This window comes from Rhea pennata, chromosome 7 (genome assembly GCF_028389875.1).
Source record: "Rhea pennata isolate bPtePen1 chromosome 7, bPtePen1.pri, whole genome shotgun sequence".
Lineage (NCBI taxonomy): Eukaryota > Metazoa > Chordata > Aves > Rheiformes > Rheidae > Rhea > Rhea pennata.
Window position 1 is genome coordinate 24940465 of NC_084669.1, and position 13032 is coordinate 24953496.

Sequence of the window (13032 nt, forward strand, 5' to 3'; positions counted from 1 at the left end):
GTATTTGCTTTGCACATGAGTGACCCTATAGGGTCACTGTAGGCAAAAAATACCATTATGGGGATGCGGGCCTCTCCTGTACCATAATACGGTGTTACTTCTGCACGTGCTGCTCTACTGCTGACACAGAGCTGTTCAAAGGCAAGCTACGCTTTGTGCCCCGTGTTAATGGACTGGCCTGCCGGGAGCTCCGGGCCCTGGAAGCTGGGCGGGCAGAAGGTGGGTGCGGGCGACTCCGAACCCTCTGGGTCCTTTCCTCGTTGGGAGCGAGAGCCGACCTGAAACCGCTCCGCCGCCGCCGCCAGCGGTGCCCGTGTCTCCTCGGCAGGGCCAGCGCCGCCGCAGGGCCGGGCGCGCGCCCGCGGCGCTCGCCTGCCTGGCGCCGGCGGGAGCCGCGCCTCGAGGGAAGCCGGCACGAGGGGCGCCCGGCGCGGCGGCGGCCCGGCCCGGCCCGCGGAGGCGGCAGCGGGCGGCTAAGCGGCGCCCAGGGCCGGGGGCGGCCCGCGCCGAGCACGCGGTGCAGCCGCGCTGCCGCCGGCGCCCCGGAGCGGGCGGGCGGGCGCCGCCGCCGCGCTTCCGCCCGCGTCAGCTGACTGCCGCGAGGAAGCGCCGGCGCTGGGAGCCCCGAGCGGGCGCCGCCGAGCAGCCCCCGGCGCGGCGCGGCGCGGCGCGTCCCGGCGCGCAGCCATGGCGGGCGTCGCGGTGAACGGAGCGCAAGTAAGTGCCCGAGCCCCGCTCCGCGCCCGCGGCCCCAGCTGCCGGGCGCCGCCCGCCCCAGCCGCGCCGCCCGGGCGCACCGGCCGCCGCGGGCGTTTGCGCGCTCGGCGGGCGCGGGACGGAGGAGGAGCGCGGAGCGGCGCGGTGGGCGCTGCGGGCGGGCGGCGCTAAAGCGCGCTCCCCGCTGCCAATGGGAGAGTGGCGGGGGGGCGCGGGGCCGTGCGCGCCCGCGTGTGTGCGCGCGTGTGTGCGCGCCCGCGGCTCTCCCGCCCCGTGCGGGGCCGTGGCCTCCATGGGGTGCACGGATGTGCTCTTCCCTCACGGGTAAATAACAGAGCAGAGGGGTAAGGGGCAACGGCCCCCCCGACCCCCCTTTTTTCCCCTCTTGTCGCCTTTCCTGCTGCCGTGGTTCAGTCGAGCGCAGCGGGCTCCTGGGAGGCTCCGCTCTGAGAGCAGCGCGGTCGTAATGACTCAGTTTGCGATGCCCTGGTGTGGGGCCTGGCGGGCCGAAGAGGGTGAAGTGCCCCAAAGTAAACCTCGCGTTGCTCTTGGACCCTGCCAGCCTCAGGTTTGAGTAGGCTGAGGGACTAAATGGAAGGAGAAGGACTGAAACGTGCTAATTCTGGCTCCTGCCGAAAGTGAACCTATGGTTTGTGTTGGTGAAGGGAGAGAAGGTGGGAAGCAAAGTAAATCCCTTTGGCCTTTGCTCAGTGGCTTATTTAGCCACTGAAAGACTTCCTGGCTAAGAATTGCTGTCATTACTGTTCAATCTGTGACTAAAACTAGCAAAATATATGTATTTTTTTTTCCTACAGAATAAATAGAATAAATGAAGCTTGTGTTCTTTTGCAGACAGTTTGCCATTAAACAAGGGTGTTTTACCTATCCAATTGTTTCCTTAACGAGGTTGCTCTTTCTGCCTGGAGTTCTTGTAAATGTGTGTGTGGTAGGGAGGCAACTGGCTAATTTTGCAGCTGCTGCAGGAAACGGTTCCTGTGGTCTCCGTGGCCCACTGTGGCACTGAGTGTAACGTTCTGGCTTCCCTCGAGGCCGAGTTGAGCCCCTTTAAGTACAGCATATTCTTAATTTGGCTTTGTGCCTAACATATCATCTTTTAACGGCTTATAGTATAATATAATGCTCAACTGACTGGAAATATTCTCCAGATGTAATTCTGTTCAATGGAAGGGAATATGCAGTATCTAAAATTCATACATGACCTATTTGGCAACATTCTTTATTAAAGATGTTGCTTTATGAGTTACTAAGATTGTAGCATCATTGTAAAATGATTACAGAAATTAAATGGATAATATCCTCTAGAACTACAGCAGAAGGGAGATGCAACTCCTATTGAATGAAATGACGTTTTAAATGTTATGTAAAAACATTTTTTTTCCTGAATTGTATACAAGGGGTTGAAATGTTTGCAAGAGCATCTGAGATGGCCATAATGCACTGATGTTGGGCTTTGTGGGATGCTTCCAGACCGTTTTTGTGGGATATTGAATAGGGAACCAGTAATGAGAATATTTGGTTGTTACCAACCTGTGCTAGACTTGAGTTGGAGAATTAGGCAATGGAAAAATATACATCCAGTTTCTAATCCCATGTGCTGTTATATGATTGATATAAAAAAAGTCTGAGAAATCTACAGTTACCGATAAGCCTTGTACCCAAAGAGCTGAGGAGTCTTGGGCAAAGCAAGGGTGATCTCATGTCTGTGATGGCATGTCTGGATGGCCATATATACTTGAAAGCTTCTACTCATTTAAGGGTATTTGAGAGATGCAAAAGGAAGAATACCAAATTCTGTACTTTTTTTTTGTTTTGTTTTCTGGGTAAATAATTTTCAACTACAAGAGTAGAAATGGAGAAACATTATTCTTCTCTTCTCCAGGCTACTGAGTTCCTGTTTTATATTAACATTGTTGAAGGATTAAAAAGCAGGAGAGTGGATGAATAATACTATTGAAAGCTTATTGAAAAAGGGTTATTGCATATTACATCACTTCCAACCTTGCAGTCATTGGTGGTGTTATAGTAAAGGGGTTTGGGTGGCTGAAGCAAGTTTGTGTATGTGAGGTGCAGAGATGTGAAGTAAATGTACTTTATGTATTTTGTGGAAAAATAAATCTGTTTGCTTTAAATTCAAAAATATGCTTGTACTATGAATGTGCTGAAGTGGACTTTGTGCAAGTGAAATTCTGTTCACAAGGCCTCAGCGTTAAAAGGTCATGACAACTGTATTTCACCTGCAAATACATCTGGTAATGCTTGTATCAGTTTTGCAAACTATTTCATCTCTACAAGAATACAGTTAAAGAATAAAGTTTATACATATTTTTTTGGAAGGACACAGGAGGCAAAAATACATAAAATGCCATAAAACTTCAGCCACTGGACTGCTACAGTATACAAATATGTTTGCATTGGGGATACAAGCATTTATGGCCAGGTGACTTTCCAAAGCAGTGAGAATGGATGTCAGAATCTCTTGCTCCTTCTCCAGGTCTCTTTGCTGGGTGAAGACCTACATGGTGGTCTGCACTCTTGCTGTGTTTATAGTTGATTGGGATCATATTGCACTTATAATATTAATAAGCATTCTGTCCTAGTCATATCCAATTTAAGTAAGTTCAATATGTTTTACTGAACTAATGCATAATCCAAAGTATTATTCTAATGTTAATGTGGTGTCTTTCCAAGGGTCTTCAAACATTAATTTAAAGAGAGCGACCTTTCAGTGAAGAATGAAGGAATTCATTTACTTGTATGTAATTTGTAAAATGCTGCGTAATCCGCTTGGATGAAAACTGTAAAATATGTGTGCGTATGAGTGTTGGTATTTGTGTAATTTTTCTTTTTTAATTCAGTGAATTCTGGAAAACAGTTTTCTGCTATGTCCAAACCGTTAGGATGTCAGTTACCCAAAACAGTTCTTTTCCCTTTTGTCCCTTTTTTTGTTAAAGGTATGCCTACATCTGGTAGAAGAATTTATTGCAAGAGCAACTACATCTTAAAGATGAAGAAGGATGAAATTGTTACACTAAACTTAAAGCTGCCTGTTTTCAGCTCATGTATTCAAAGTGAAAACTATTTCACTGTAGTCAGCTTTATCTGTTGAAGTTATAAATAAAATGAAATTAATGGGATGCAATAGTGTATTATCAGATTGCAGTCGTTTTAAGAGTTTAGGAGACAGATGATTTGCAAGAGTAAATACTTGCAGTCTATTCTATAGATGAGCTTCTACTTGAGAGTGAAATGCTACCAGAACAAAATTTGATTTTTTTTTTTTTTGCTTATTTTTCACTTAATATCTTGTGTATCACTTTAGATAACAGTATCTAAATATGGATAGTGGTCTAACAATCCAGTTAACTGGCAAGTTGCCATTTAAGAGAAGAATTCTTTTAGCTCAAAATCTGAAGTATCAGTGTTTATGCTCATACTTTGAACCCTAGAAAGATGAGCCAATATAGATATGTAGAATTTGTGACAACATATGTTTGGCAAACTTTGTGGGGGTTCTTAGAAGAAATCAAAGCAAAGACTTCCAAGACAATACAGCAGTGCGAATATATAAACATTACCCATCTTTATTTGTGTTTTTCTGGAAATAGCATCAATCACTTCGTCATGACTTAAAAAAAAAAAAAAATTCTCCATTTTTGCTACCAGCAATTATCCCTCTGTTTGTTAAAGATGGGATAGGTGGGTGGGTATGGAAGAGAGTAAAGATAAAGACATGCACAAATATTTCAATTACAAAGAGAAATGTGACCTGAACATAGATGTGGAAGCAGAAATCTTAAAGACTTACGCTACATTCTGAACAAAACTGCATGCTTGGTTTCGCAAATCTTGGGTAGCTGTGTTTTGGTGGTTTGTGTCTTGAGAGGCAAATTACAAGCTCCTCATTTTTACTTGAAATGAGAAAATCCCAATGGTTTGTACATAAGACTATGGATGTAATAAATATTGAGCTGATGGTATTGGAAGAAAAATAAGACTGTGATAGATTCTATAACATTAAAACTGATGTACGTTAAAGGTGTAATGAATGTGCATTACATTGTATCTTGTTATTGGATCAGGGTGGCAGAATCTGGACAGGAAATTGAAGTAATCCACTTGTGAAGTATTCCCTTTTTGCTTCCAATTCTCAGGTGTCCTACATTAGTCAAGATTGTGAAGAAATTCCAGAATTCCTGGGAAGAATATATGGACATATGGCAAAAAGGCTAGATCTTAGTTTCAACTTGTTAAGGTATGTGGTAATGTATAGATTTTGAAGTGTGATATGAGTGATGTGGAACACCAGCTCCAAAACCAGAATATTTGAATCTTTTACCCAAGTAGGAACATATATACATGTCAGGTACACTTAGTTGTTATCACATGGGAGATAACTGTTTCATAGACAACACTTGTCTCCTCATGCATTTGGAATACAAACAAGCAGGTGAGTGTAAAAATTCACGGTGTTGACATAAATAATATCCAATAAGAAGCTTATGGTTTGTTCACTGCTTAAAATGCAAAATAAGCGCGTTATCATTTGGAGAAGTGAAGAATGAGCTCAGCGGTGAATTGTTCTTAACCAAGATACAAGTGAGTGTGTGCTTCTCTCTTACTATTTTATTCGTAGAACTCTGGTTATAACCATGAATGGTTTTTGACGCTCTTCTCTTAGATGAAATGTTTTTATTGTATAATTTTATTTTGGGCAGGTGTACAGTTAATATCAAAACTAACTGCAGTTAGAGTTATAAATAAATTCTGAGTTATTTTATTATATGTATTGATTTCAAATTCTATAATGTGCCCATCAGTTATGAACAGTAATTCTAGACAGTATCCTTTTTGGTTTAATCTTCGTACAAGAGCCTAGTGAGGTTCAGCAGTATATCTTGTAAGATTTGCAACTCTCTAGTCAGCAGAAGGGAAGGGAAGTGTAGTAGTCTGCTTAAGAAAAAGCATAGTTCTCTAGTGTTAAGGCTGAAGATTATGTTTACCTTCTATTTTACTGAAAGCAAGTCCAAAGTCTACTTGTGAGGAGGGGATTCCATGACAGTAGTATGCTTGTGTCTTGTTTTTGTAGGAGGCAACAGTCACTGGTTTTAACTTGAGTAACGCTCATAATAACTGCTATTCTGAGCCATTATCAACTCTGAAAGACTGATTCTAGATGCAATAGGTAACAGAGCAGAGCAGGCACTAAACAGTCTGTGGATTGCCATCGTCTTATGTTTCTGGTTGATGACTCTGCCTACAGAACTTGTAAACGGAAGAGAGAGTTTTGCTGGGAGGGAATTGCATTGGCATTTCTTTCATTTTATTGATAATTCAGGTTCTTTGTGTGTGGTCAGGTTTAATGTGTTGTCAACAAGAATGCTATTTCCTTACACTTCCTAAGGAACTAGGTCTGAAAAAGGAGCTGTTTTATTTAATGCAGTTCCTCTGAATTCATTTTATTTTACAAAGCAAAATATTAAAATTCAATCTAAATGTAAACTACTACTATAAAAGTTTTCTGAAGTCATCTGTTTATATTTTCATGAAGAGCTTAATGAGTGAGTAATTAGTAGTATATTATTTTCATCCCTTCTTTCCTTCCTAAAACACTGTCACTTAGCCTGCTTTTCAGTGAGGACATCGTTTGGTTTTATTGGGATTTGGAGAAAAATGAGTGTTCAGTCTCTTGTGTGGAAAGGTGAGAGAAAGTGCTGGCCTTTCAGATAGCTGTGTATAGACATTAAGAATGAAGTGTTTCATTGTGCAATAACTGTTCAGACTGGCGTGCACTTACGTGTAAGCAGTGTGCTTGTATATTAGAGTGAGCGTACAGAATAATGTTGTAGCCTTAAGTGAATGTGAATATAGAAGGAATATCATGGGCGCCTGTTGAAGTAAATCTAAACAATAAGGTCTTTGTCATCTTCTTTAAATAAATGCCATTACTGGAAAAATCTGACAATGCTATAGTGTGGTGATGAGTTTTATGATTTGTTTCGCTGAATGCTTAAATGTAGTTACTTCATTTAGTGTCTGTTGTTTTCACTGGATAAAAAAAACTTTAAACATAAAATACCTTTTTAAAAAGGAGTTTGACTTTTTAGAAAAAAATTGCTATGTGTCATTCAAGGCATATGTTGAGTGAAGATCAAGGGTCATCTCATAATAAGGATAAAGAGAACAAAACATAATTAAAGATTTATAAGGATATGTAATAAGAATAAATGAGAGCAAACATAATATGGTTTCTGAGCAATAATACAGGTAAGGCACTTAGTCATCCTTTTAGTGGGAATGTAAAATGTAGTAGCTTTTGATGTCTGTTTTTGAATTGCTATGATATGGGGAGAAGGTGTCGGAGCAACTATTAGTAGGTGTGGCTCCTCAAACTATTTGTTGTAATTTATTCAATGGGAACCTTAAGCAGTTCTAGAAATGAGCATATCAACTGTAGCATTTAGATACAGCATTTAGACACTAGGAATAAGAGAGGAAATGGATTTGTTAGCAAAAAACTTTATACTGTTTCATTTTGTGAATAGTTTCAGTGAATTCTACTGGAGATAACTTAAGTTGGATGAGACCTGTAAGATTAGACAATTTGGAATTACTGAATATCTTCACCTCCAGCAGAAACCAGTGGTATTTTATAGGCTTCTAGTATGCTTGAGAATCAGATTTATAACTTGTTTTGGCTTATGGTCATCTGCTCCCCATTAACTACTTCATTTCCAATAGGTCATTTTATTTGTAGGATAAAAAGTATATTCTTAAAAAAAAATGTCAGCTATGGCTTTTTTTCCATGGCGCAGACTCTAAGAAGAAGGGGTGTATAATAGTTCTGTTCTTGCAGTGCAGATGTGCAGATTATGAGGGAACACACAGTTCCTGTGAACACAGTTTCTTGAAGCTGTTGTTTATGGTACATGACTCTGTCTGCGAAGTGCCACCTGCAAAACTTTGTGTTCTCGTAGGTGGGGGCTAGCAAAGGAAGGAGTTTGTGTTGCCTGTCTGAGTGTGGGTAAAAAAAATCCACTTCTGAATCTACTCCTCCATTTTTGGAAAAGGAAACTAATCTGTAGAAACAAATGGTACATTAATATAAAAGAGAGAGAATTCTGATCTGGATATTGACTGTTTGGCTGAAGAGAAGAAAAATTATTTGTAGTAAAGATGCTAGTTTTTATTTAATGATTAGTTTTTAAAGTATCTGTATTTTTCTTGCATTTTTTTTTTCTGTAGTCACTAATCTTTTAGAACCTGTATTTGAATGAAATGTTTAAAGGTCAGCTGTTCTCAATATCAAGTAGGAAATAAGTGCTCTTCAGCCTTTTCTTCTTTTGTTGAGTGTCTCACGTAGAGTGTCTGTGTCTTATTTCCTGTAAATATGCTGTTGCCAAACATATTTGAGAAGGAATCCTCCTCAGACAAAATATTTTGTTGCATGAACGTGTCAGTAAAGTTTCTGACAGCAGAACAATTAAATAAGAGAATTTAAAAAATGGAATCTAGAGGAAAGCTCTTTTTTTTTGAGCAACAGAATGCAGTTATGTTACTTAACATTGCTGTGTTATGTGTAGGGAGATCTCTCTTTATCTTTATCACCTAATGTATTTAGGTTCTTCTTTTTTCTTACCCAATTAAGAAATTGCTTTTTGATCACCTGGCAGCAGACGCTTTCTGCAAGAAAGTGCTGTTCTTTTCTGAAAGGAAAGTGGAAGTCCTGTGCAGTTACAGACTTGAAGTCTTTACTGTGCCTGTGTGCACACAGGTTTATGCACGTAAGGGACTCTTATCAGAAAGATGCTCCTCTACTGTATGACACAAATGTCACAGAAGTTTCTTAAGCAACTGATATGATGAATTTCCATTCATGTATAAGGTTATATTTGCTTGAATACGTTAGTGAATTATACTGGACACCACAATAATGTAGATAACTTGGCTGCAACATCAGGATAGAGCCAGGTAAGTTATTTGGCTTTTTAAGGCTTTCCTCAAAACAAGTGCGGTGTGGTTTTCAAAGGCTTTTCCTGACTGCAGAAGGGGTGAGAAAACTGATAATGCTGTGTAGTAATAAATTGGGAAAGGAGTAGTCAAGCATGCTGTATTTTATGACCTGTTTTAAACTCAGACATCTTCTGCTAAACTTGTCCCTTAATAACATCATTCAACAGATGCTGTCATATGTATTTCCGAATAATATTAGATTGTTGTGGTATACAAATAAGAGTTCTTAAGAAAAAAAATTTCAGTGTGTTGATACACATTTAGACAACAATTTTAAAAATTACTGGAACCTCAGATCAGCCAATCTTAGTCTAAGGCTACTCTAGGGATATCTTCTGATTATTGGCTGTTCTGATACTTCTGCTACTTTTTTTTTACCCTCTCTTTCTCTAAGAAAATAAATTATGAAAATCCAGTGTTCTCATGTGTGATCGTTTTCTTAGATTTCTTCCATTTTTCTTTTTGGATGTGACATAAATGTACACAGAACTGGAGGACTAAATCTGGGAGGTGATTATGTCGTCTAATACTTTCAGTGGCAATTAAGTACAGAGAAAATGGATTTTTTTTTTCATCAAATGTTTCTGGTTTTGCAGTTCTTTACTAGAACCTCTTCCTTTGCTAAACAAAAATTGAGGAGTATGTAAACGCTTGTCTTTGCATCAGATGTTTCAAGTTTAGTAACTGCACTTGATTAAATGCTCGCAAAAAGTTGCTGTTTAAGAGAATTCTTATCTTTCTTGTTTGCCTCTCTCCAAGAATTATCCTCTATCTTTGATTAACCCAAGTGATGTATGGCTCCAACTGTATCTCTTCTGCTAGCCAAAGCAAAGTGACTGTTACCTGTTGTAATGGTGATTCTTCTCCCTTCCTCCAGGAGGGATAGGAGAGATACAAGAGTGAACAGCAAAAGGGAACTTCTCATGGGAAGGCTGGGGAAAAATGGAGGAGTAATAGGAAATTGCTGTGCATGAAGAAAAGGGTAAAACTAGTGTTTGAAAGTGTACTAGTTGTAATCAGGAAGATATGATGCTAATGCATCCTGTCTCCTGTTCACACCTCTAGGAGAGAGAAATCCTTCAACTCCAAATCACTGTAGTCCACTTGTGAATTATTTCTCCTCATCGCTGTTTTTTTTTACAGATTTGTTTAAATGGTTTCTAATTTTTTTTGTTTCCTTTGGGGACTGCCGTGGGGTTGTGAAGAAGATGGAGCCAAGCTCTTGGCAGAGGTGCACAGCAAAAGGATGAGAGGTAGTCATCACAAGTTACAGCAAAACTTCATGATGAGAGAGTTTAATCCCTGGAACAGGTGCCTAGAGCGGTTGTGGAATCTCCATTCTTGGTAATTTATTTAAATCTCAATTGGACAAAGCCTCAGACAGCCTAATTTAACTTTGAAGTTAGCCCTGTTTTGAGCAGGGGATTGGACTAAGTAACCACTAGATGTTGCTTCTGATCTAACTTGCAGGATGATTCTGCAAGTCTACTAGTGTGATCATCAGTAGTAAAGTGGCTTGAGCTGTAGCAGCTATTTTGAATTGATATTGGTAGTGATTTTCAGCTATTTTAGAAATGACCTATTTATACCTTATGTTTTAAGTAGGGCATGTTTCAGCAGCGAGGATGTTTTGTTTTAAAATCTTCGTATGAGTCTGTCATGGCAGCTGTATCCAATGAACCGTCGCTAGTAAGACTACTACAAATTGTAATATGTGGAAAACATTTTCCCCCTCTCATGTCATGTAAGAGTTAGAGTATGGGAAGGAAAATCACTGAATGTGATTTCCCTGTGTTTGTACTACTGGGAAAGGATGCTTTACTGAAAAGGATTTCAAAGGAGAATGGACAATTGTTATTGATTACTGGAAGTTAGAGGTTGCTTTGAAAAAAGGTAAATAATACTGATGAAAAAGGAAAGGAATAAATAAGCAGGAGGGAAATAATGTAGGGAGGGAGAAGAGATTTGGATGAAATAAAAGATAATGTTTATTAGATAACTTTTTGTGCTGAATCTCTTCTTTCATGCTAAAGGCTAAATGTACTCTAGTACCTGAATAACTAATGTCAGTGTTATTTATAAAAGCACAGCCTCTATTTCTACAATAACATCTACTGTTTGGTTCACTAAGTCCATCTTCTATGCTCAGTATTTTTAAACATGTGAACTGTTTCCCTTTTTCTGACGGAGATTTCTTCTGGGTTTAAACTATGATGTAGAAGGGGGAGGGAATCTTGGCCAGTGAGGGAGGATTAATCCAATAATTGTGCTCACAGAGATACAGATATCCCTTTCCTCTCTCTAGGGTGCAGATTATTTCTGCTAGAAGTATGCATAATCTGCACAGTGTGTGCTTCTGCATATTTTCCACTGTCCGATTAAGAGAGTATGTATGAAAACATCTCCTTGAACTTTAATCTTAGTCCAGAATATTCCTCCATGTCTTCTGTGGGGCTGAGATTTTGTAGTATCCTCTCTGTGGGTTAGAGATTTGTTTCTGTCTGCTGTTTTCTTGCCTGGGGGTATGTGCAACTGGCAGCTTGAAACTGGGCTTCAGTTCTACAGGGTGTGTTTGTTCATCTTGGTAAGCTGAGTATGTGAAAGAGAGACGCTTCTGGGTTTGACTTTTTTTTTTTTTTTTTTTTTTTTTTTGCCACTTTTCCAGTCATCTCTGCAGCAGTAAGGCATGCAGAACAGGGAGATGAACAACAGAAGAGGAATGGAAATAAAAGCCAGAATTCAAAACAAAGCATGACATTTTTTTTAAAGCCTTTAGACTGATCTTTATAGCCTTTTAAAATGTTAAAGAAAATGCACTATTGTTAAAACTTTTTGATGTTTTTATTTATAAAGTAGAAAAATATTTTTACCATAATTGGGTAACTCTTAATCGTAGCGATTGCATATTTATCAGTGTGAGGGGCTGTTATTAATGTAGCTGTCATGCACAAACACATTTCTGCATTAAATCCATTTAGTATGTGCATTATTCGGTCTAGAATGTCACCAGGACATCAAAGCCCCCTTAGGCATAAGAGCACAGTGCCCTGCTGTGGCTGCAGAAAGGGCTTGATCAATAAATGTAACATGTTAATGCAGAGCAAATAGAATAAAAGATTTCTTTGACAAGACATGAAAAATCACCTTGTGGCAGCTGGCATGGTGATGCCATTTCAGCGGAGACACTAGCGAAGTTGATCTGACAAGTAAAGAGGAGAGATGATGGTTATAAGGTGCTTTTGTTTCAAACTTCTTTCTTGACCTGTCAGGTTTTGAAGGAGCCTGAATGGCCCTTTTTTGTCATGTGAAAATTGTAGTCTTAGGCAGTTATGAAGCAGTTATCTCTTCTCAAATTGTGAATGCTGCTGTTTAATTGATTCACTTAGCATTTGAAACTGTCACACATTAATAATTGCTAAATCCTGTAGATACTGCTCCAGTGTGTCATGCTTAAATGTGTAGTTATCAGAAAATTAATATCCTTAATGAAGTGATGCTTTCAAACTAGCATTGCATGAAATCTCTTTAGCCCTTTCATTTGCTGAAGGTGTATCAGGTAGTTTTCAGTGAAACCCCTCCCAACAGTTTATGGGGTTTTATTTATTTTTATTTTTTTTTTTTTGATGCCCAACAAATGCCAGCTTTGCTTTGGGTACATAGAGTGCTCAATGACAATAAATATAGTAATTATGCTGGAGTTAGTAATTAACATAATTGTAGTCAATTACGACAAATACAGTGCAGAGCTAAATAAATGAGGGGGAGAAATTAGCAAGCTAATTGATTTACCTTACTTGCTGCCTTTTCTTGCAACTAGCAGTTGCAGATTTTCTGCAGGAGAAAGTGTTTACAAATATCTGATTGTGTTTTGAAATCGTTCTGTCTTATGGCTCTCATTCTTGTTCCTTTTACACTGAGGTGAAGAGGATTGAAGTATGAGGTAGTGGTTAGAGGAGAAAGGAGCTGCTGTTCTGTCCTCACTGAACGGAACGCTTTGAAGGAAAATGTATGTACTTGCTTTAATTTTAGATACTTCTTACAGTATTGAAGGAAAAAGAATGTCATATGTTTCTTCACAAACAAAATACATTGCTACAGAAATTTTGGTGGTGTATTTTAATCACCTTAGATGTGGCCTGAATTGTGTAAGAGATATCTATTTATCTTTTTTTTTTTTAAGCAAATTATTTTGACATGAAGGAGATCTACACCGTAATGGGTAGTTAAAGAAAAAAAATCAAATTGTTGTTCAAGTAATTCAAGTGTATTGAAACAATATGCCCT

The 13032-nt window shown here is 39.6% G+C and overlaps 1 protein-coding gene across 3 annotated transcripts in view; it reads left to right on the forward strand.

The window, feature by feature from the left end:
* The first annotated feature begins 641 nt into the window (after positions 1-641).
* LRMDA (leucine rich melanocyte differentiation associated) overlaps positions 642-13032 on the forward strand; it is a 684050-nt gene continuing 671659 nt past the window's right edge. For 2 of the 3 annotated variants that reach the window (XM_062580504.1, XM_062580506.1), the window contains exons 1-2: positions 642-717; positions 4890-4990. In XM_062580504.1, the coding sequence (XP_062436488.1) occupies positions 688-717; positions 4890-4990 (131 nt within the window). In that variant the 5' untranslated portion in view covers positions 642-687. Of the gene's footprint in view, positions 718-1289; positions 1392-4889; positions 4991-13032 lie in introns of those variants that run through there. The other variant, XM_062580505.1, reaches the window with a different exon arrangement.